Source organism: Delphinapterus leucas, chromosome 8 (genome assembly GCF_059928025.1).
Source record: "Delphinapterus leucas isolate spDelLeu-1000000601 "Yukka" chromosome 8, BTC_Dleu_Yukka2, whole genome shotgun sequence".
NCBI lineage: Eukaryota > Metazoa > Chordata > Mammalia > Artiodactyla > Monodontidae > Delphinapterus > Delphinapterus leucas.
The window spans coordinates 11,788,374-11,813,057 of record NC_143136.1 but is presented as its reverse complement, the minus strand read 5'-3'; the positions used below and the strand labels follow the sequence as shown (position 1 = coordinate 11,813,057).

General features: G+C 39.2%; 1 protein-coding gene across 1 annotated transcript in view; it reads left to right on the top strand.

The window, feature by feature from the left end:
* Positions 1-24,684, top strand: part of COL4A3 (collagen type IV alpha 3 chain) — a 134,168-nt gene continuing 109,484 nt past the window's right edge. Inside the window, exon 1 of the mRNA XM_022567847.2 lies at positions 1-133. Coding sequence (XP_022423555.2) covers positions 47-133 — 87 coding nt within the window. The 5' untranslated portion in view covers positions 1-46. The remainder of the gene's footprint in view (positions 134-24,684) is intronic.

Sequence of the window (24,684 nt, the reverse complement as noted above, 5' to 3'; positions counted from 1 at the left end):
GCCTGCGGGCCCCTGGACACGCCGGGGCTCCTAGCGGACGCCCACGATGCGCCCTGGGACGGCGCCGAGGCCGCCGGCGCTGCTGCTTCTGCTTCAGCTGGTGCTCCTGGTGGCCGCGCCCACTGCCGGCAAGGTGAGTACGCGGCGCTGAGACCCCCACCCCGCGTCCTCCGACAGGCCGGCCCCGCCCGCGGGGGCGCTGCCCTTCACCCTCTGCTGGTGCGTGCGGTGACTGCGGGCGCCAAGCAGACACCTCAGGGGGCAGCGTGGGGACGGGGGCAAGCGGGGATGCACGGGAACAGGTGGAATGCGCGGGGCTGGAGGGAGGGGCGAGGAGGGGGCTTGTAGGGCTCCTAGGGGTCAGGGATGGAGAAGGCCCTGACAGAGGTAGATAGGTAAGTAGGTAAGTAGACGGATGATAAATAGGTAGATAGATAGATAGATAGATAGATAGATAGATAGATAGATAGATTAGATATGCAGGCAGGTAGATATAGAGATGTGGAAAGATAGATAATCTCCAGGGATGAGCGCTTGAGAACACGGGATATACAGACGCGCGATGTCACACCGGTGAATCAGAGCAGGCACATGGCCTGGCTGAGAGGACAGAGGGCTGGAGTCCCAGCCCTGCCACTTCCTAGATGTCACCTCACACTGAACTCTGACCTCTCTGGGGCTCGCTTTTCCTCCTTGTCAATACTTGCCCTCAAGTGTTCCATCAGTTTTGTTGAGAAAAGCAAATGCCGTCGCTGAAAATTTAATAGCACCTTAGAAATAGAACTCATGTTAGGATAAATTAAACAATCTGTCGCTGTGATTTCTATTCAAAATTTGAGGGCTCCTGGATTCATTTATATCCACCCGTACATTTCTTATTCTTTGCGAAGATAAATTAGTGTCCTCAAAACTGTTATGACTCCTAGAGTTGACTTACTTGATCTTAAGTGGTGAAAGTGCAATTTAACTTTTCAGCCGCCTTCTGTGACTTTTACGCAGAAAACTTAATCTGGGATGACAACGCAGTGTAAGTTTCGTTTCCCAGAATGATCAGATGTTTTTCAAATTTCATGATTAAGATTGTGATTGGAAATTAATAGTCACATAAATATGTGTTAACGTGAAAATGTTTTTCGAAACTTCAGTCACAGGAAATACAAGTATTTTCCATTTAAGTTAAATTTTAAATTATGACATTACAGGTGAAGCTAAAACCCCCTTTGATCACCTCCATACCTTACCCCACCCCGTCTAAAGAGATATATCCACTCTCACCACTTTGTGTTTCTTTTCAGACATTTTTCTAGGCATTTACGTATTCATATATGGACCTACAAACAATATGTGTTTTTTGTTTGTATTTTTTAACATAATCGATACCATATACCTATGCTGTATATATCCTTTTGCATCCTACAGGTCTCCCCATGGCAGTATTTGAGATAGATCTACCTCTTTTCTTTTTTCCTTATTGCATTATTGTATAGTTTCCCATGATATGAATATGCCAAAGTTAATTGCGCCATTCCCCTACCAATTTACATTTAGGCTATTTAGTGTTTTATATTCTAAAGGATTTTGTAATCCATATAATCCCTTCATGTAGTTATAGTTCTAACAAAAATGTGCTTTGCATAGACTAAGAATGCCCAACCCAGGTAGCTCAGTACTTCTGGGCATGATGGTTAGAGCTCATCTAAGTCAGTATTGAATGTCTACCAGCATTAATCCAGGAACAAATCCAACAACTAAAAACAACTAAAGGAAGTGTATGTATGTCGTGGGAAGGGCTGGGGAAGAGTTCCAGAGCAGGGTTTGCACATTCTTCTAGAGTTCAAAGAAGAGGGGAGATTAGGGACGGTGGAGAAAGAGGGGAAGAATTACACACCAGTAAAGATCAGCCTGAAAAAGTGATCCTCTGTAATCATTCAACCTCTAGTCATACCAATTTTCAATTATACTGTCATATTCCCTAATTATTTTTTACATAAGAATTTTTCTGTCTTGAGTTTGGCCAAATCTTGGAGGCTTCCTGCTGATTCTACAATTAATCCATTCATATTATTTTTAACAGCCCTTGAAGTAAGTCTCTGTTAAAACTTTGCTCAGTTACACAGACGATGTCATTAGAAATCATGAAACGTACCCTCATCGTGTAGAAAAATGGAATCACAGCAAATTAACTGATAATTGGTCGGCACAGTGCCAGCATGCCTCCCTCCACGGGGTAGCTCTGATGCTGTGCAAGCCTCTTGACCTCTCTGAGCCTCAGTCTTCTCATCTGTAAAATGAGGGAGTTGAAACCCCTCATGGAGCCAGTAGATAAGGTTAATTGAGTGAGGCTTTGAGGTAGGGGGCAGTCTTCAGGGCCAGCTAATTGTTGACATTCTAGAATTCAGACTCAGTAATACCAGAATCCAGCTTTTTCAGAAAAGAAGCTGGTAATCTAGTTTCCATGAGAAATCTCTCAATTTCTAAATGTTAGGAAAAAGGAACAAACTCTGTATAAGTGAGAGCTAAATGTAGTCTTTGGGACATAATATTTATCATCTTTGTGCTGCATAGTTAAGGACATATTTTGCTCTAAATTCCTGTGATTTTATGTTAGCATTTCTCAAAGAAATAGGAGTGCTGTTCACCCCTTATTCTGAGTTCAGGCGGGGTGGAACTGTCCACCCACACAATTTGCTCTGAAGAGCCCTGAGTAAAATCCCTCTGCGTCTTGCCTGCAGGCATTCAGTTCCAGGCCTGGCTGTTCAGCACATCCCCAGGTTTTATAGCTATTACCAGGCCCAGCTCATCAACTTGAAACTGGGAGGCACTGTGCTGTTGCCTCAGGCAACAGGTCTGGGAGAAGAGTGAGAGGGAAAGCTCCTTCTCTGATATCTAGAGAAGGTGAGATTCATGGTTTGAGATATCATGGTTTATCCTTCCTCTTTTTGCCTTAAAATTCCAGACAAGGCAGAAATCAAGTATCAGGAGCTGAATAACAGCTGCATTTAGGGAGGAGGCTTCTCAACTGATTTGGTTTTTAAATCTAAAAAAAAAAAAAATTAAGTTGAATTAAGAAACATTTCAAACAAACAGAAAGTAATGTAACAGACTCCAATTTATCCACCCCTGAGATTAAGCAAGTATTAATAAGTTTTGACCTGTTTGTTCTCACATCTCTCCCCTTAGGAAAATAACAGATAAATACAGAAAGTCCTAAACACATCCTTTGCCTCCTCTTCCATGCATGGTTTTATATTTATACTCCATGGATATGTGTGTACGTGTGTGTGTGTGTGTGTGTGTTAGTAACCATAAAAAATAAATATTATTGTTTTGTGGTCCTTCAAATATAATAAATGGTTTCACATGATACATACCTATTGGAGCTTGCTTGTATCAGTCAGTATGATGTTTTTGGATTTTATCCATGTTGATACATAGAGATGCGATTTGTTTATATACATATAGATGTGAGAGCTGCCACATAGTATCCAGTTACATAAATAAAGCAGTTTATTTTTCCATCTGCCTAAACGCAGCGAATTTGTTTCCATGCTTTCAGCTTACAGAGTTGGAATTTATATCTTTGTATATGTACCATCGTGACAACTAGATTTTGAATTCCTACGTGGAATTCAAAGAGGGTTATAAGAGAAAACGTATTTTAAATATTTTAGGAATTGTCAAATTGACTCCAAGAGGATTGTACCAACATCGTGCCAGAGTACCTGTTTCCCTATATCCTCAGCAAAACTTGGTGTGCTTAGATGTTAATGGGTGTGAAATAGGATCGTGTTTTAACTACTGAGTTTAGGAATCTTAGCATATTTTGATTGACAGTCTATAGTTCTCTCTGAGTGAATTGCGTGAACAAGTCTTTGCATATTTATCTTTTGTGGCCTTTGCCTTTTTGTTGCTAATGAATTAGAAGCTATTTATATATTTGGGTACTGAAATTTTGCTATTTAAATGTGCAGCAAATATTTCATTCCAATCTTTGGTTTATCTTTTCATTTAGTTATTGGTACCTTAATGTATAATTTTTTTCACTATAATCTCAAACTTATCCATCTTTTCCTTGATTTTGTGTTTTGCGTCTTGTTGAACAGATCCTTTCCTTCCCTGGGATTGTAAAAATGTTCTCCTACGTTTAAAAAAAATTACAGTTTAATTCTTTTACATTTAAGACTCATAATCCTGGAATTGTTTTCTACTTCTGGGATTATAATTTTATCTTTTTCCATACAGAAAATGAATTGTCCCAACATTATTTATTAAATAGTCCATCCTTTCTCTCATTGTTTTTCAGTGTTACATCTGCAAACATGTGTACCAAGAACTCATTCATGTATGATCTGTTTGTATTCTTACATGAGTCTGTTTATTCAGGGCTTTAATTTCTCCCAGCGTTTTAGAGTTTTCTGTTTTTTTGATTTCTAAGTATTTGACCTTTTTTAGTGCTATTATATTAGAAATGGTATATACTTTTTAAATTTTATAGTTTAACTGGTAAAGATACAGCAAAACATAGTTGAATTTGTTTTGGCTTTGATCAAGCAACTTTGAATAGTTCAAATGCATTTAACGCTAAAAAGTTTTCCCCAAAACACTGTATTAGCTGCATCATACAAATTTTAATATCATTAAGTTCAAAATCTTTTCTAATTTTTTCCTTTGTCTTAGTGGTTATTTAACTGTTTATTTCTTAATTTCCAAACATACAGAAATTTTCTAGTTATTTTTTTCACTGAATTGTGGTAGAGATGATATATTTTTTTCTCTTATTTTTATTATTTTTTTAATTTTTATTTTTATTTTGAGATGATATTTTGACTTCAAAGATTTCTACGTGTGTCAATTAAGTCAAGATTTTTTATCATGTTATTAAAATTGTGATACAGGTGCACATGTGTTTTTTATAAATCCTACTCAGTGGATATTTAACCTGAGATTCTCTCTTTTTCATCAGATCTTGAACATTCTCAGACATTCCTTTTTTATATTTCTCCTTCCTCACTCTGTCTCTACTCCTGGCATTCTCAGGATGCTAGCTGGGCCTTTTCATCTCTTCCTCCAGTTCTCCTTCCTTCTTATGTCAGATAACCTTTCCTGTGCCACTCAGCTCCGCTTGGCCTCTCCTTGCTCCTGGGCTCTGGGCACTTTCTCCCCCAGTGGCCAGCTTGGCCACAGACTTCACACAGGCACAGCCTCTTGTTCCTTGAGACTCTCTTCCACGTCTTCCTGTTGTACCCCGGAAGTGCAGGGCATTAGCACCTGCAGGGCAAATCTCTGACCAGTGGGAGATGGAAGCCATTGGATAAATTCTTCTATTCTGCCCCCAGAAGAATGGTCCTAAAGTGCAGAGGTTCTCACAGCGTCTCCAGGAGACCCATCATCAGTTGTATTTGAGACCAAATTGTAACGTATTGAGCTTTTGTTTCACATGCTGCTCCCTCCATGCTGTATCCTGTGACGTGTCCTCACATCCATCTTTCGAAGTTTAATTCTCTCTCCTGCTGTTTGTAATGTTCAGTAGATTTTCAATCTACTGTAACTTTCCATAATGGAAAAGAACTCTGGAACCATTCAACAATGGCTATAACCCCAGGTCTATTAACTACCAGCTTTTTGAAAATTTTTGTCTCAGTTTCCTCATCTTAAACTGGAAGTAAGAGACTCACCTCAGGATTTTATGAGGATCAAATGATTTAGCACATACAACACATACTTTACCATGCCTGTCACATAGTAATCATCCAATAAATGTTAAATATGATTATTTTTATTCATTAAATTTTAATTTCAATGACTATTCGTATTTCTAGATGTTCTTTTTGGAGTCTAAGTCTGTCTGGGGTTTTCTGACTTGTTAGAGTTTGGTTTTTTTGGTCTTTTTTGTAGGGGTTTTCCCCTCTTTTTTATGACTTTAGTCATTTTGCACTTATTTGTATTATCTCTCTGATTCTTTTTGTATGATTTCAAGATTTGGGAGTCCATCTTGTTTCTTCGGTCTGTTGACTGACTCTCATCCATAGGAAGACTATGTACATGAGAGATTTGGGGAAAATAAGCCTTCTCTGTCATCACAGCTTGCTCCCAGATTGGAGCTGTCCTGCCCTGGAAGAAAAAGGAGCAAAGTAGTTCTGAGGCTTCCAGGGGATTTTCCCCACTAAGATGGACTTAGGTAGTAATGATCTGGGGGGAGGGGTGCACCAAAGGTGTTTCCTTTCCTGTTCTCAGGGTCACCCTCCTCCAGTCCCCACCTACTACCCACTTCCTCCAAACATGCTAGACTCATATTTGATGAGATGGGGCAGGGTCAAGACCACACAGCAAAGCCGCCAGCTTTGTCTCTCTAACCAGACTAAGGGTCTTCCTCCTTTAGTATTTCTCTGGGGTTTCAGTCCTTGGTATGTTTTCAGGCATTGTCCATGGAAAAACTGTGAATTAAATGCAATTTGTCTTTGTATTTCCCTTATCATTATGGCCGTGTTACCCAGAACAAAGTAATAACTGCTTAGTGTTACCTATGACTAAGATTAACTTTGTTAGATATTACAATTGATTAAGACCCTCAAACCTATAAGTGTATGAGTCTGACAGCCGGGCAGTCTGGTCTGCATATGCCTTGTGGTCCTTCAGCCATGTGCAGTTAACCACACTCATGTCATGGCCTTCAGCCAAAAAGCAGCCATCCACCACGGAGTCAAAGATTTTTCAAACACATGGTGCTCAGAGCACTTTTGCTCTACAAAGTTTATATCCAGCCTCAGTCTAAACTTTTGAATCATAACAGACTTCCACCATAGGTCATTTATTTCACCTCTGTTTTCAGTTTGAGAAAATAAGGAAACCAAAATTATATCAACTTCTTAACAGAGTAGACATGTTACATTATCAGCCCTACCACCACCACGGCCTTGAACTTAACCTCTCAGAGTTGTCCTCATCTCTAAAAATCTGATAAGAAAGCATCTTACCCCAAGTTCTACTTCATCCCACAAGATCTAATCTTTGGCTCTTGTCTTCTCTAAACACCCGTGTCGGTCTTCCCATTCCCCCTGGGGTTCTTTCGGTAACTGCCAATTAAGACCTCTGGCTTCAGGTACATTTTCTAGCCAAGACTGAATTAAATTATATCAGCTTTATAATTTTCCACTTAACTCACTTTCATAAGTTCAGATAAACAAACATCTATGTCCATGTCATCCAATAGAAATATACTGTGAGCCATAACTAGGAGCCACATATGTAATTTTAAATTTTCCAGTAGACACATTAAAAAAGAAAAAGCAACAGGTGAAATTAACTTTAACAGATTTTATTTATTCTAAAGATCCATAACAGTATTGTTGCAACATGTAATCACTATTAAAAACATTAATGGATATTTACAATCCTTTTTTCATATTAAGTTTGCAAAATCTGGTGCCTATTTTGCATTTTTAGAACCTTTCAATCTAACTACATTTCAAGTGTCTATGACCACATGTGGCCACCATTCTGGACAGCAAAGATCTAGGTAAATGGCATCCAGATATGAGAGAGGGTTACAGTCCGTAAGGACTTACCTCTGGATGGAACACATTTTGTTTATTTACCATAAGAAATAAACATGTGGCAAAATGATAAACTTTAATTAAAGACAATAAATCAGCATGGGTTGTGCCTGAATATCCATGCAGCTTTTTCTCCAGAAAATTAAGATAGTTGGCCTTGACTACAATGCTTAAAGCAATACAAATTACCACTCGTACAAATTTAATTATAGTGATCCATTATCAAAATATGAGTAAGTTATGTGCATAAAGAATTGAAGAAACATCACAAAAACAGCAAACACTTGGCCAAAGAAATGGAGAAGGTGAGAAATATATTGAACACCATCATGCCACACCTAGCCTTTTGTCTAGACTAAATTGTCACTAGACTTCAGCCAGGTAACAGGGTGTTACCCTGAACAAGTTGCTTCCAAAAGCAAACTAGCTTTCCTATCTGAAAATGATGGTACTGTATCTATTACAGGTTAAGTGCTCAGTACAGTTTTTAGTACAAAATAAGTACCCAGCTTTTATATTCTAGCTACAGTCAATTTGTTATTGTTAATAAAAGCAGGAAGGAGAGAATAGGACAGAGACACAGGCACATGGCAAGGTGCTGGGGATAAACCAAACAGCCTGACTCCCTGGCCATGATGGATTTGGGATTCTAGTGGAATAGGTGAGAGAAACAAGAGCTCAGTAAACAAATGTGCAACTATGGATTTCGGTACCTGCTGGGAGAGAACGGGATGTGGTGATGGAGAAGAAGAGGTTCTACTGTAGCTAGTGGTGGTCGGGACCCGCCTTTCTGAGGGAGCAGCATAGAGGCTAAGGCCTAGGGAAACAGCATGGAGAGTGCCTTGGGAAGCACTGAGGAATATGGTCCAGGACCTCTGGACAGTGAGGAGAGGTGAGACATTTCCAATTTTATGGCTCCTGGGTGGTCAGAGAATAAAACCAAGACCAAGAGAACTTTTTTTTTAAGGGAGAAAAAAAAGCTGAGTTTATTTACTCACCACCAAGGGAACACATGCGCCTGATGGAATATGCTGAGTACTTTGTTAGAGGTGGACGAGGGATGGGAAGCAGGGAATCAGGGGCCCCAGAGAGGGCCAGCTCATGACGGTCCTGCTAATTAAGGATGGAAAATTGCTTACAGAATAGGGTGGGGTAAGTCCACAGGCCTGTATGTAGTTGATCATGGTATGATTTTAGTGTCTGCACTTAACAAATTTGTATTTTAACAAAAAGGACACAATGCATGTGTTTACGCTACTCGCAGGACAGTTGGCATATTAGTAATGGATGAGTAACAAATTCACACTGTGGCTTGGTAATGGGCCCACATGTAAAGTGGTGTGATGAAAACCTTCTTCTGCTCCTGTCTCTTCATCTTCTTCTCAACCTCACAGGGACGGGTCTAAATTTGCCAAATGTGGCTGTGAGGAGGTAAAGCTGAGCCGAAGAGTCCCTGTCTCAGCTGACATAGGCCCAGTCCAGGGAAGGCTCTAGGCCAGAGAAGGATGGAACCCAGTTAAGGACCTGGAGACCTCCTCAATCAAATGACCAGTAACACCAGCCTCCCCTGGATGTGGGTTAGGAAGACAGAATGTCATGTCGGGCTCCACCCCAGACCTCCCCAACTGGAATCCGCATTTTAACCAATCCAAGGGATTCCTGGGCATATTATTGTCTGAGAACTGTACCGGCCTTGATAAGGACACTGGAGGGTCCTTCAAACTGTGATGTGATTGGTGCTGGAGTGTTTCAGAAGGATGGTGACATGACCCCTATTTTAAAGACTTATATGGCTGACCCCTGGAGAGGGTTGACTGTTCTGTCCTTGGGAACCCAGCCTATGTAAAGGTGAAGTAACCAAGCAGGAAACAAGTCTTGTTGGTGCTTTCTCTTTGGATTCTGGTGCCTTGAAAATCAGAAAGAGAGGAAGGGAGGAGAACCAGTCTAGACCAGTATAGCAGTCGCTCAGTCTGTCCCTGTTAATTGTGCAGTTAATTTGATAATTATTTATGTACAAACAGAGGAAGGTTAAAAATCCAGTTCATGAAAAAAATCCAGTCCATGGTGTAATGCTCTATATATACAAGATCAGACTATCAAAAAATATTTCCACATATCATGGTAGGTATTATGTATGTCTGTATGTGTGTGTACATATAAATATACACACAAATATATTTAAAGAGTAGCTTATATTTTCAGAATTTTTATGTTAATTGTTGTAGGGAGATAATGGCCCCCCCCAAAAGTGTAATTTTCAGGGAGACGCAAGAGGGAGGAGATATGGGGATATATGTATATGTATAGCTGATTCACTTTGTTATAAAGCAGAAACTAACACACTATTGTAAAGCAATTATACTCCAATAAAGATGTGAATATATATATATACATTTTGAACATACATAAAATAGAAATAAAGTTAAGATTTAAATTTTTTTTTAAAAAAGTGTAATTTTCAGAGCTATTTAAAATGTAACCATATAAAAATGTTTTATTTTTCTGACAGTAGTTTTGGGGTAAGTTGGGAATTTTCCATTTTTAATCTTTAAGATTGATGGTTGTTAATTAGATTGTCTCTCTAAATCGGTTTCTTAGAGAAGTGATCCCCATATTTAAAAATAAGTTCAAGTTATTTAGAAACCTTGGGAGGTTTATCATTATGTAGACAAAACAGTCAGGTCACTGGATTTTTTTTCCCACCAGTATATTTTGCTGTTACATGAACTTTTCAAACAAAAAGTTCTACAAAGTGGAAAGTTGAGAAATCTTCAATATTATCCCTTTGAATCAAATGACAAAGGGAAGAGTGTCTGGGAAGAGTCAACAAGGCTAATATTCATTTTCTTTGTTTAACCAGATGATAGGATAGTTTTATGCTGTTTATTTATGTATGAAATTGGGAAAGCTGAAGAATTCACATGCTGGCTTTAAAAATAAGAAGTTGTTCGGGTAGTGCAAAATTTGGAAAGTATTTAAAAGTACAAAAAGAAATATAAAAATAAAAATTATCCATAATCATATTGCCCATAGATAATTACTGTTAACATTTTGGTCTATTTCCTTCCAGACTTTTTTTTTCATTCTACTTTTTTTTCACCTAAGAATAGACTGGAAAAAGTTTTCTGAGTCATTAATTATTGCAAATATCATTTTAAATGTCTACAGAGTACTTCATTATAGGTGGTACCGTAACTTATTTCAGTAATGCCCTTCTACTGAATATTTTGGTTATTTCCAATTCTTTAGAAATAATGTTACAATGGAACTCCTTGAAGATAAACATTCACTAAAATTACATTTTAAATAATTTTGTGTGTAGATGGTTTCTTATCAAGTGTCTGATTTTGTGCTTTTCTGAGAGTTAGATGGCAAGGTGATATCATTTCTGATTTACAGATGACGGCCTGATGGAAGAGCATTCATCAAGTCAGTGGAGGGAGTGGATTTAGAATTTGGAGTTATGCTTATTAGGGCTCTTCAGTAGGGCTTTTTACTACCAAAAACATCACAGATAATGGAAAAAGAGTGTCAGATGCCACTTTATCCATCATTTAAATAACTAAGTACTATTTGAGAAAAGATTGATTTTTTTATTTTTTATTTAGTTATTTATTTTTTGGCCACACTGCATGGCATGAGGGATCTTAGTTCCCCAACGAGTTATCGAACTCATGCCCCCTGCATTGTGAGCGTGGAGTCTTAAACACTGGACTGCCAGGGAAGTCCCAAGATTGATTTGTTAAATACTTCAGTTATCCAGAATGAATGATTCCTGACACCGCTATCCTTTTACAATCAAAACACCAACGGAATACCTTTATTTACTGAAGTTTTAATTATCTTGCCAATCTAGAAAGGATTTAACCTATTTCCATGTCGCTTTCCCTACTGGACTTCTTGCAGACAGGTGTCTTACCCATCTTTGTGATTCCAGCTCTTGACAACACACTTAGTATTACTGGTCCTCAATGAATGTTTATAGAACTGGATGTACATTTTATTAAACACTAAAACAAAAAGGTTGATAAAGAATTAACAGATCTTTTGATCCTTTGGCATAAGAATAAAAATAAAGCATTATTTTTCAGATGAATATTTTTTAATATTATAGTCCATTTATAGATATTATAACATATTGGCTATATTCCCTTGATGTACAATATATCCTTGTAGCTTATTTATTTTATACCTAATAGTTTGCACCTTTCAATCCCCTATCCCTAACATGCCCTTCTCCCCTGCCCTCTTCCCACTAGTAACCACTAGTTTATTCTCTATATCTGTGAATCTGTTTATTTTTTGTTATAGTCAATGTTTGTTTTATTTTTTAGATTTCATATATAAGTGATAACATACAGTATTTTGTCTTTCTCTGTCTGACTTATTTCAATAAGCTTAATACCTTCCAGGTCCATCCATGTTATTGCAAATGGCAAATTTTCATTCTTTTTTATGGCTGAGTAGTATTCCATTGTGTATATATATATATATATATATATATATATATATATATACCACATCTTCTTTATTCATTCATTTGTTGATGGACTCTTAGGTTGCTTCCATATATTGGGTATTGTAAACAATGCTGCTATGCACATTGGGATGCATGTATCTTTTCCAATTAATGTTTTCATTTTCTTTGTCTATATACCCAGGAGTGGAATTGCTGGATCATATAGTGGTTCTATTTTTAGTTTTTTGAGGAGCCTCCATACTGTTTTCCATAGTGGCTGTACCAATTTACATCCCACCAACAGTGTACAAGGGTTCCCTTTTCTCCACATCCTTGCCAACACTTATTTGTGGTTCAAGAGAAATATTGAATGCTTCATTCATTAATTCAGCAAGACGATGGGAACAAAGATAAAACCAACACAGCCCCTCCTCCCTTTATGGAATATGTCACCAAGTGAGGGGTTTAGATAAGTATGCAGACAATAGCAATAAAATTATACATGCTGTAACAGGGCAAATATGCAAAAGCGAAATTTAAGTGGAGTTGTGAAGGAAGAATAAAGGTCCGCAAGTGTACAGAACATCAAACATACAGGCTGTATATAAAGCAAGTGTGTGATGGCAATGGAGCCAGAAAGTAGTAAGATTTCGGTGGCTTAAACACATAGCTTCTCCTCAACGTAGAGTACGAAAAATAAGGTTGGAATGAGTGCAGAAAGCAGCTCATAGAGTTACCAGTGGTATTTTCACCTTCTAGCCTCTGCCTCAGCTGGAGCTCTTGTCAGCGTTCGGCAGCTGTGCCCGCAAGGTTTACCCACATGGACTGGATTCTCCTTATTTTGCTGTCTTAGGCAAAAGCAGGTTCCACAGTCCCTTCCAAAAAGTGATAAAAACTAAGAACAGGGACGTCCCTGGCGGTCCAGTGTTTGAGACTATGCCTTCCAGCGCAGGGGGGTGAGGGTTTGATCCCTGGTCGGGGAGCTAAGATCCCACGTGCCTCGTGGCCAAAGAAAACAAAACATAAAACAGAAGCAATATTGTAACAAATTCAATAAAGACTTTAAAAATGGTCCACATCAAAAAAAAATCTTAAAAAAAAATCTAAGAACAATACTATATCTGAAATCTCATGAGATAAGGTTCCTACTGATTGGAAGCCAGACTATGTGCTCCTGAAGATGCCAACGCTCTCTAGTTGCTGCAGATAAGGCTGGAGAAAGCCAAGGGATTGATTTATCCAGTCCTGCATGTGCCTGGGGCTGTGCCCACAGAACTAGTCAGAGTTTCTGCTCACTGAGACCTGCTGAGACCTCTTGGAGATGAAGCATTCAGAGCCCATGAGACTGGAACAAGCAACATCTCCAGACCCTAAGAGGGCAGTCCTGCAGGTAAGGACATCTGAGGCTCCCTGCCATCCAATGAGGCAACACTGGGCAGCAGTAAGAACCCCTCATCCCGTGCCAGCAGGAAGACACTGTTGTGACAGTCTGGGGCAAATCACTTGAATTCCAAGACTCTTCATTTCCTCAATCATAAAATGTGGTAATAAAACCTCTCTCTCCTAGCTCCAGAAATAATACAATGGAACACATTTTGCACACAGTAAAAGCATGCTACAAATGCCAAGTAGTATTGAGACAGGAATGAGTTTCAATATCAGGAAAGCAGTAGTCCAAATATGTTTCTTATACTCATTTAATTCTCCTATTATGTTGTGACCTAGTATCAACTTCCTGGAATGTATTAAGGAGTTTCTTATTTTCAAAAATATTATTCAGTGCATTCTTTGCTGCTGGTATTTTCTAATAACATTATTTGGAAACATCAGCAGAAATGGCATCCTCCCTTAGCACTGTCTCCACCAAAAAATGAACAGTTTATTGACTTTAGGTCCCATGTAAATACTAATGCTAAAACTCAAGTGATGATTTCATCACTTTTCTGGTGACTTGCCAAATACCTGAACTAAAATACCTGTTAATGACAGGGATAGTCCTGGATAGCATTTCATATTAATAATTTGTTCCTTTCTTATCTTTAAAATATAGGCTTTGGGGCCTGTCTTTAAAAGAAAAGCCACGTAACCAGCTTTGACACACAGCCTCCCTCAAATTCTGTTAATGAGTAATCAGCTACAACAGGGTAGAAAGTGTAAATTCATTTTGTGCACATTCACTGAGCACCTTAGATGCAACGTATTGTGCTAAGGAAACTCTTGGACTATCTTTCAAACAGAGGATTGATTCTTGAGTTTCCAGATGAAGTTGCTAGAACCAGTTATCAGACCTACAAAAATATTTTTTCTATGTTGCTTTTTTTCCTAACAGTAAAAGTACTATATGTGCCCATTTGTGAACATTCAAGATATATAAGTATAAAAACAAAGCAAAACAAAAAGTACTCCTAACATAAGAACCTAGAGGTAGCCAGTGTTAATATTTTGGTATATTTGTATAAAAATAAGGTCATACAGCATATGGCATTTTGTATCCTGCTTTTTTGACATATTATATTGCTAGTATTTTCTCACATCAATAAATATCCTTTAAAAATTAATGCATACCATTTCATCATGTTTATATGCCATAATTTAACCTAAATTTTTGATGTTATAAACAAAACTATGAAGAATTCTTAACTCTTTATAATTTCTTTTTATAACAGACTCATATATTGATAGAACTATTAATTAGATCAACTGGCATAATGTTTTTCTTTTTTTATACAAGTTCTACTTGTCCAACAATAGACATAGTTTAAATACTAAGCAAAAAGAAAACAAAATTATGCCAAATTCTATCATGTAAATGTAACTAGAGTAAACATTTTGATATAAGTTCTATCTTATTTTTTAATTTAATCCAAAATATTTGGTGTATGATGTGAGCAAAGGATATAAATTTTTAAAATTTCTCCAAACTAGCCAGTTTTCCCAACATCATTTCTGCAATAATCTACCAATCTCCCACTGAATTCTAGTGATCTCAGTTCTGCCCGAAAATGAATATCTTGAATAGAGTCAGGATTTTCTTAGAACACAGATCTGAGAATGAGATACACAGCTAATGGCCACAGATTAAATATGGGGTTTACCAGTTATTCTCCTTGTTAGGGAATAGACCTGGAGTCAGCCTAGTGTTAGATAGATTTAAAGATGCTCACCTCAGTCAGCCCACCATTTCTCAGTGACCTCCACCCTCACCCTCAGCTGTAAACCTAGAATGAGGTTAGACTCAAAGATCTCCATTAACCCTCCCTATAGCACATCCCACTGGTTTTAGATCATTCTAAGCATTTGGAGAGAATGAGCTATTTCCAATCAATATCAATGAAATATTTTTTCCTCTCAATTTCACTCTACGTACCCTATCTCCTCATGCCTCTCTCATGCATTTTTATGACCTCCCAGCAGGTGACATTTGGGCCAAGAATCCATTAGATTTTTTTTAGGCGTCTTGAAGGCCAATCGGGTTTAAACCATGCATCTAAATTAGAACTAAGTTGATTTCCTTATATCAAGTTGAGCAGTAACTTGATAAACATTATAGTACATTATAATCCCAGGAGTAGATTATATAATGATTGCATTATAATCTCATATGCAAATAACAGTGCAGAGAAAAACAGAATTGAAATAAAGAAAAGACCTGAAAACTCACGATTTTTTAAAAGAGGAAAATGGAAATTTTGACCTGCACCTACTGAAACACAGTATCAATCAGACCCCTCTTGAATCATCACACATAGGATTCAAGAACTTTTCCTTAAGCAAGTTAACATGAATGCAATGTATTTAGCATTTTCTGATGTAAAACCAGGAGACTAATACCAATTACTCTCAACATCCACCCACTAACATACTGTAAATGATTTACTTGGGAGTCTATTTCAATAAAGTTCACTTTCAGAAAGTAGCAGTCAGAAAAACTTCGCTAAAGCCAGACTTGTTTTTACATGTGAAAATGCTGTGCTTTCTCATTTGAATAAATCGCTGAATTGGTCTAAATAGAGTGGGTTCTTCATTGTTATTATAAGCTTTTCTTGGCCTAGAGTTTTCCTGTTTATTCACTATGAAGAAGGATGGTGCTTTTTGTTTCTAAAATTAGAGTGGTAGGGCTTCCCTGGTGGCGCAGTGGTTGAGAGTCCGCCTGCCGATGCAGAGGACACGGGTTCGTGCCCCGGTCCGGGAAGGTCCCACATGCCGCGGAGCGGCTGGGCCCGTGGGCCATGGCCGCTGAGCCTCGTGTCTGGAGCCTGTGCTCCGCAACGGGAGAGGCCACAGCAGCGAGAGGCCCGCGTACCGCAAAAAAATAAATAAATAAATAAAATTAGAGTGGTAGTTCTAACAGTAAGCAAATTGAAGATGATCATGTTCATCAAAACCACCACAGTGAACCACGACCCCAGGAGATGATCTCCAACTGTCCATCTGTGGGGCCTTGTAGAGAAATACAAGCGTTCATAGCTATGCATTAGAATAAAATTAAGAGACTGTTAATTCCAATCATAGTTTCTCCCTCAACACTGAATTCATCATTTTTAATCGGAGGCCCCTTTTCTCATGTAAAACTTTTTCACAGACCCAAACTTGTTTGAGATGATAGAAACTCAATCATTATATAACTCAGTCCACCAACAACTAGTTGTCTGGCCTTGGCTAAGTTGTTGAGCTTTATTTTCCTCATCTATAAAATGGGAATAATAATACAAACCTATAGGTTCCTATATATGATGATGATTAAATAAGACAAAGTCTATAAATGTTTAACACCATGGCTGGCATGTTGGGAGCTCAGTACGTGTTCATGGCAGTGGGCAGTGGTATTGGGCAGTCTTCGACCAAGTCAGCATATGGTTTTTACTTACTAGAACCCAGCAGTCAAACTCCTTTAGTTTACTTTACAATCTCTTGTGGCATACTGAGAGGACTGTTGAGCTGCTCATTTTTAAAAATGAGATCCTGGTTATATCACAAGGTATTTGTTTCAATTTTTAAATTTCAGTTTACCAAGAGGAATAAAAATAAATTAGAATTGTTCCTAATGACATTGTACTCATAGGCATTGGATTTATGAAAGATTTGACTTTCAAACAGATGTAAAGTAATTTCTAAGTAGATTGATTCTTAAGGGTTATGCATTTCCAAAGGGAGGAGAGTGGTTTGGTTTGCTTGCTTGCTTTGCCATTTTTTTAAAAATTGGAATTGTATAGATAAACATCTTGAATTTTTCTCCTTAAAATAACCACTTGGGGCAAATGAGCCCAGAATAACAGTGACCAGCATAAGGACAGGGTGAATCTGGAGAATTTCTCGTAAGCCAGAGGCCAGAAACATCTGAATGTTCCAACCAGAGACCAGAGCAAAGTAGTTCGTGGGAATGAGGGAGATGTAAATCAGAGGGCTCTTTTTTTTTTTTTTTTTTTTTTTGCGGTACGCGGGCCTCTCACTGTTGTGGCCTCTCCCGTTGTGGAGCACAGGCTCCGGACGCACAGGCTCAGCGGCGATGGCTCACGGGCCCAGCCGCTCCGCAGCACGTGGGATCTTCCCGGACCAGGGCACGAACCCGTGTCCCCTGCATCGGCAGGTGGACCCTCAACCACTGCGCCACCAGGGAAGCCCTAGAGGGCTCTTTAATTAGGTCAAACCAGGTAGAAGATTGACTCAAACTTGGTGGTTATCAACCTTGGCCAGAAGGACCCAAACTAAGGGGAGACAGTATGTCCAAAGCCAACAGACAGACAGATGGAAATCAGGCAACACTGGAAAACAGAGTGCAGTGGACATCTGCTCTTCTTTCCTGACCACTCTCCTTTCTTCCTTCTGGGGGTGGCACGTTGATTTTACTTTAGGGAACTATCCTCCCTTCGCTGCTTGACAGTCCCTGAGCGAGGGGTTGGCACATGACCTGGGCTGAGCCAGTAAAGTGCCCTCTCCCAGGAATTTGAATTTTCAGCTGAAAGGGCAGGGAGCTTATTCATCCTGACAGCAGCGCCCAGAAAAACTTTCCGTTCGTTTTTGTACCTTGATCCTCACCACAGCCCTGAGGCTGCTCTTTTCTGAGGCCTGTTTGTTTAACTTTTCTTCAACTTCTGTGTGCTGCCCCATGTCATTCCAGCAAATTCCTCTTTTATCGTTGAGTTAGCCTAAATAATTTCTGTTGCTTGCCACCAAAGAACTCAGGAATCCAGACACCAGTCTGGCCAGCAGAACTGGTGGGTCAGCAACCTTCTACCCCAGTCAAGGAGCCTCTTATATTAACATGTGAGGAGAGAGTTACCCTCAGCAGCAACAAATTCAGGCCGGCAAGTGCACATGGATGAACTTTTGCGAGGAAACTGATCTGGCGGTTACCCAGGATGGACTGGGAAATGTGAGAACTGAGTTACTGATTAAGCATTGCTTATCACCGAATTATGAAGCACTGTTTTGTATGCATCCAGTATGAGAGCCAGCCCAGGTAAAATCAAGATTGACTCAATCAATCGATAAAAGAAACGGGAACTATTGAAGTATTACCTCTTCCCAAAAGATGTAACTTGGAATAACTACTTGACTTAGCACATTTATCAAGGTAACCTTGTTTGCCAGCTTGGCTTCAGCCCTCAAGAAGTTATGGTCCTTGCTTTTTGTAACAAGAAGGACCTGGTCAACATATTTGCTGCACTGCTATATTTTGGTATTCATTTCAAAGTCTATTTTCATTAAATATATCCTTTTACTTTGTAAGGCCTCCCTTTTCTTCTCCACCAGCAATAACATTTTAACTGCTTTAAATAACTTAATTTGAACGTGTTTAAAGTTCATACTCAGAACCAAACAAACCGAATAGAGCATTTCTACTCTATAAAATGTCTAATCTTTTTTTTTTTTCATTAGGCACATTTTGGAAAAATTCTCTCTAAACTTGTGTACACATTCTTGACCCTTACTTTGCATAGCTGACTTGTTTGACTCTTGATATTAGGCTGATTTTTTTTAAAGAAGTGGATTCAGTCAACCAAATTGTAAAAAATAAAAAGCTTCTGGCCAAGTGCAAGGTTTAGTTGATGATTGATGAAATGAAGGATGGGTGGCTTGAGCTGATTTGCCACAAGGCTGTCAGCAATTACCCCACGTAGATAACCAGTGCATGGTGCTGCTAGTCAGGACACCAAGAACAGATCAAATCTCCAGGTGGACTGGTTAACTTCTAGCCGCCTGAGAAAAAGAGCAACCTGACAAGCTGTTCCTGCTCTTGACTATCAGGCAAAGCTGTCATTACTACTGGAAAAGCAATGCAAAATGTAGGTTTAAAGTTCATCTTCAACTATAAAAGGGATATATATTTCATTTAATTTGTTATACACTGGATCTCTAACACACATAGCAGGAAAATTAAATAACACATTAATACTAGCAACACAGAGCCAAAATGTAGAGAAAATGAAGAAAATTTAGTTCTTGACAGTATCATAAACTTAGGTGCTTCTCAAGGGGACGGAAAATTCTACCTGGAACGACTAGTTAGAAACTACTTGGAGCCACTCCTCTCATTGGTGGCAGTCTCCTCACTTACTAGACATCTTCCAGTTATTTTCACTACACATGGCAAAACGGCAGGTGCCTAGCAGTGCATTTCTTCGATCCTTGTAATCAACTGACATATTGTCTTTAAAAGTTCAGAGCACCTGACTCAGATAATTGAATAATTCTCCATCTTCTTCAGGAATCAGGGATCCCAGCACCCTTTCAGACGTTGACTTACTAAGTTGCTGAATGGGTTCTTCTGCCAACTGAGAAAATCAGAGGTAGGGTGAGAGTGAGGATGGGGGAAAGATGGTGATGACACTCCTCTAATTGGGGTGAGACTGGTACATCTGGCAATGCTTTTGCAAAAACGGGCTTTGAATGGTGTGACCACGGCAAGAGAAAAGTATGGCAGAAGGGAAGCACCCTGTACAACCCAAATGAGTCTGCATGCTGCTTTGGATAGATAGATAGATAGATAGATAGTTAGATAGATAGAGATATATATGCATATATACATATATGTGGATGATGCTTTTTTGATGAGGAACAGAGATTCTCCCAGTATCTCAAGAAATTGTTCTCCGTAAATATATACACTGAACAATAAGAAAAACAGGAATGTAGATTCCTCTTTTCTTTGGGGGGAGGAACTTTCTTTTTTTATTTTTATTTATTTATTTGTTTATTTATTGGAGTCTAGTTGCTTTACAATGTTGTGTTAGTTTCTACTGTACAGCAAAGTGAATCATCTATACGTATACATACATCACCTCTTTGTTGGATTTCCTTCCCAGAGAGGGATCCAAATCTGGAGGCAGGTCTCACGGATAGTGAAAGATGTTTTAGGAATGTGCACTTTTAGTGACCAAGTCACCTCACTGTCCCTTGAACAGTAGGAATTATAGCAACTCCGTAGAAGCTTCTGCTTCTGTTGTTCCTGCCCCAGCTAGCTAACCACTTCACCGTCTTCCCTGTGTGTGTTCCAGCTCCCGGTTTCTGCTTACTCAGCTTCCACCTCATGGTTTCTGCTCATTCACATCTTCTCCTGCCAGACTTTCTCCCTTCTGCCTTCTGTGTGCTGTTCTGGGCTTCTGTTCCCATCACCAAGCACCTTATTCCCCACCCCAAGGAGAATCTGATTGGTCCAGCTAATCATTTCATCTTTGCCTTGACATAGCTTTTGGGTCAGGGCAGATCACAGGACAATGGATTCACCCACCTTGGTCCAACCAGCTGTGCCCAAGGACGCGGTCCATAATAAACTCTCAAACAACAATCCCTATTATTTTGCCTTTATAGGGTCTTATGAGAACAATGTCTCAAAATTACTTCCTTTTAAAAATTAAAGTAAATGTTAGTAACACAGGATATTTATCTGATTGTTCTGCTCCCCCAAAAAAAGTATTTTAAGCCCAAATCTAACAACCTTTCTTTATAGGAATCCTGGTTTCTTTCTCACTAAGTCGTTAAAGGACTTCCGTCTTTTAAAGTCACTTTTAGTATTAGCACTGGATTTTTTTTTTAAGTATCTGGAGTTAAAAAGTGATAACTATTTGGACATTGTACCCTTTCTCTAGGAGATTTTTAGTCCGATTCTGTTGATAAGCAGATACTTAACACTGAAAAAAGGATCCCAAATAGCCTTTTCAAAGCTCAGCGATCCATTGTGAGACATTGGCTTAACACAAAATACTTTTACATAACCCAAGCCACCAAGAGGGATATCCGGTCAGCTATTTTTAAAGCCTTCTCCCCGACACCATCTCACGTAACAGAGTTACAGCAGTTCACTTAGAAAATTGGCACAGGTTCTGTGATTCATGAAATGAAAACCCAAATGAAATGTTTTTCACTTGTTTAAAGCTGGAACCATTTTCACTTAAATGTGCTACCATACCTGAGAAATAACTTTCTGGTTTAGACACAAATATATGTACACAGAATGTAGTTTTTTGCGTTGCTAGATACATATGGTATTATGTATTGGGTTTACCGGATGAATAATTTTCTAATTAATTAACTCATTCAACAAGTATTTCTAAAGCACTTATTGTGTGCCAGGTGCTGTGTTACAGCTGGGGGCACGAGAGTGAGAAAGGTGGGCCTGCCCTCACAGAGCTTCCCGTCCAGTAGGAGTTAGGCAATTGCAGTGTCATATGATAGGAGGGCAGTGTGGTAGTAGAGGATGCCTGCACACAGAAGAGTGTCCAAGAAGGCTTCCCAAAGAAAGTGATACCCACATTGAGACCTGAAAGATGAGGAAAAGGCAGCCAGGAAGGATGGGAGGGAAGAAGCTTCCAGTAGAGAGAGCAGTCCATGCTGGACTAGGGCTTCCTGTTGGAGGCCCCAAGAGAAGATGAAATTGCCTGGATGTAGAGAGGTAGAGTGAGAAAGGAAGGAGGCTGGAGAGGTGGGCAGGGGTCCGTCGTGCAGGGTCATGTTAAAGAGTTGGAACTTGGTCATGAGAGTAATGGGGAACACAGAAACCAGAGATATGATCAGATTTATGCTTTGGAAAGAGCACCCTGGCTGTGGTGTGGAAAAAGAATCAGAGGCATGGTAGTGATCCAGATGAGAGATGGCGGTGGTCCTAGGGAGGATAAGGTCAAGAGCATAGAGAGAAGCAGACAGGTCTATGAGTTTTTTATATCTAATCAATAGAACTTGATGATAGATGGATATCTTCGGATCTACCCCAAGTCATCATCAAAGCACTGACCTCGAATAAGGACTTGTGCTACACTCATTTTCAAATTAGTGTCAGTGAAGAGTTTGTCTGTTTTACTATGTTAGTATGTATTCCTTTTATCAAGTAAGAATTAGTATGTATTCCTTTTATCAAGTAAGAATTAAATAACCCAGAGTTCCAGTTAGCAGCCTTGTAATTGTAAGTAACCTAAAACTCTATTCAAAATGATGTAAACAAGAAAAAGAATTTTTTTGTTCCCATAACTTAAAAATCCAGTGTCAGGAGTGTTTCAGGTGAGGCTGGGTCATGTTTCAGTATCGTGAAAGACCTGGTTTCTTGGGCCCCTGCTTTTTTTATGATGTCTGCTTCCTCCTAAGGTTGCTTTCTGTCATGGTCTCAACAGCATACTTCCCTGTTGTGTTATGTCCACAATGAAGAGGAATCATCTCCACCAGTTATTCCTCCCCTCCAACCCCCAAATCAGGAAGTTTCATTTCCCAAAAATCTTCCGGGAAATGTTTTGGAGTCCTATGCTCTAAAGCAATCACAGTTGCCAGGGAGAAGAATGGAAGGGAAAAGAGGAAGGAAGAAGGATGTCAAGCGGAAAGGGGAAAAAAAGCAAATATCCACTACATTCAGCACGTTTCCCTTTGCATCTTAACTACCGTCACTGCTGTAAATGAGTAGAAATATTCACCAAAGAGATTTTGAAATAAATTCTCATCTTTTAGGGCAAAGTATATGCATTTCCCTCCAGAGCTGGAGGCATACTCGACGGAGCCATGCTTCTGCCTCACTGCCACCCTTGTCCACATGCCCCATGACTCTTTCTTACTTTCTCTGCTGGTTGTACAAACATGCCTTGAATATCATCTTTTGCAGATTCTGATACTCTTTGAAAGCACGGACATAAAATGATGCTTCTCACAGCAGTCTGTTATTCCTGAATAACTAAAATCAAAATACTGCTGCAGGGCTTCTCTGGTGGCGCAGTGGTTGAGAGTCCGCCTGCCGATGCAGGGGACACGGGTTCGTGCCCCGGTCTGGGAAGATCCCACATGCCGTGGAGCGGCTGGGCCCGTGAGCCATGGCCGCTGAGCCTGCGCTCCGCAACGGGAGAGGCCACAACAGTGAGAGGCCCGCGTACCGCAAAAAAAAAAAAAAAAAAAATACTGCTGCAGTCTAAGTCAAACACATAAATACATAAAGGTATTTAACATTATTATCTAGAAACATACATAGTTTCTTCTTTCAGGTCCAAACATCTTATGGATGAGGGACTTTGTATATTCTCTATATTGAGGCTGAGATATAGTGAATAATTAAAAATAAAATGTATTGATGATTTTCTATTATAAAAGTAACGTATGCTAATGAAAGAAAATGTGCAAAATTCTGAAGATTTAAAAAGAAAAAAGTCAATCATAATTTCACTACTTAAAGTCAATATCATTAATGTTTTTAATATTTTCCTCTAGCATTTTTATTATGTATAGAATTTTTAAAAATATAGATGTAAAGATATTGTGTGTACAATTCTATGCCCCTTTTTCTCTTGCAAAAATAGACTCCATAAATAATATTTACATTGTATTGAAAACATTTTTTTAACATTCATGCTTTCTTGACTACTTCTCTCTTAGCAGATTTAGAACCTTTCACATTTTTTTAAATTAATTAATTAATTTATTTTTAGCTGCATTGGGTCTTCCTTGCTGTGCGCGGGTTTTCTCTGGTTGCAGCAAGCGGGGGCTACTCTTTGTTGCAGTGCATGGGATCCTCATTGTGGTGGCTTCTCTTGTTGCGGAGCATGGGCTCCAGGCGTGCAGGCTTCAGTAGTTGTAGCACTCAGGCTCAGTAGTTGTGGCTCGCGGGCTCTAGAGCGCAGGCTCAGTAATTGTGGCGCACGGGCTTATTTGCTCTGTGGCATGTGGGATCCTCCCAGACCAGGGCTCGAACCCGTGTCCCCCACATTGGCAGGCAGACTCTTAACCACTGCGCCACCAGCGAAGTCCCCTCACATTTTTTTATTACTGTAAATAATGCTGCATGTAATCATATTTGTATATAAAACTCTGCTTCAGATTTTGGATTATATTCTCTGTATAAGTTCCCAGAAATGGAATTCCGGTATGAAAGGGTGTGAAAGTTTAAAATTCTTGATGTATACAAAGACCCATTTTTTGAATTTGGACTTTATTCCAAAAAAAAAAAAAAAGGGAGTGAGAAAGCAGGAAATATAATCAGCTTTAGAAAAGTGTTTTGAAAAGCAGTCCACAAAATCACTCTGCATCAACAATATAAAAATGTTGAATGGTTCCATCTAAGAAGCATTTATGGAGCCCCCCTGGTGGCCAGGCCCCATATCAAGGATGCCAAGGGGCTGTAATAGAAGATTACAGTGACTCAGCAAAACAGTTATCAGATTTCAAAGTCAGCCTAGTAACTCATCTTGGAGGCAGATGTGGCTA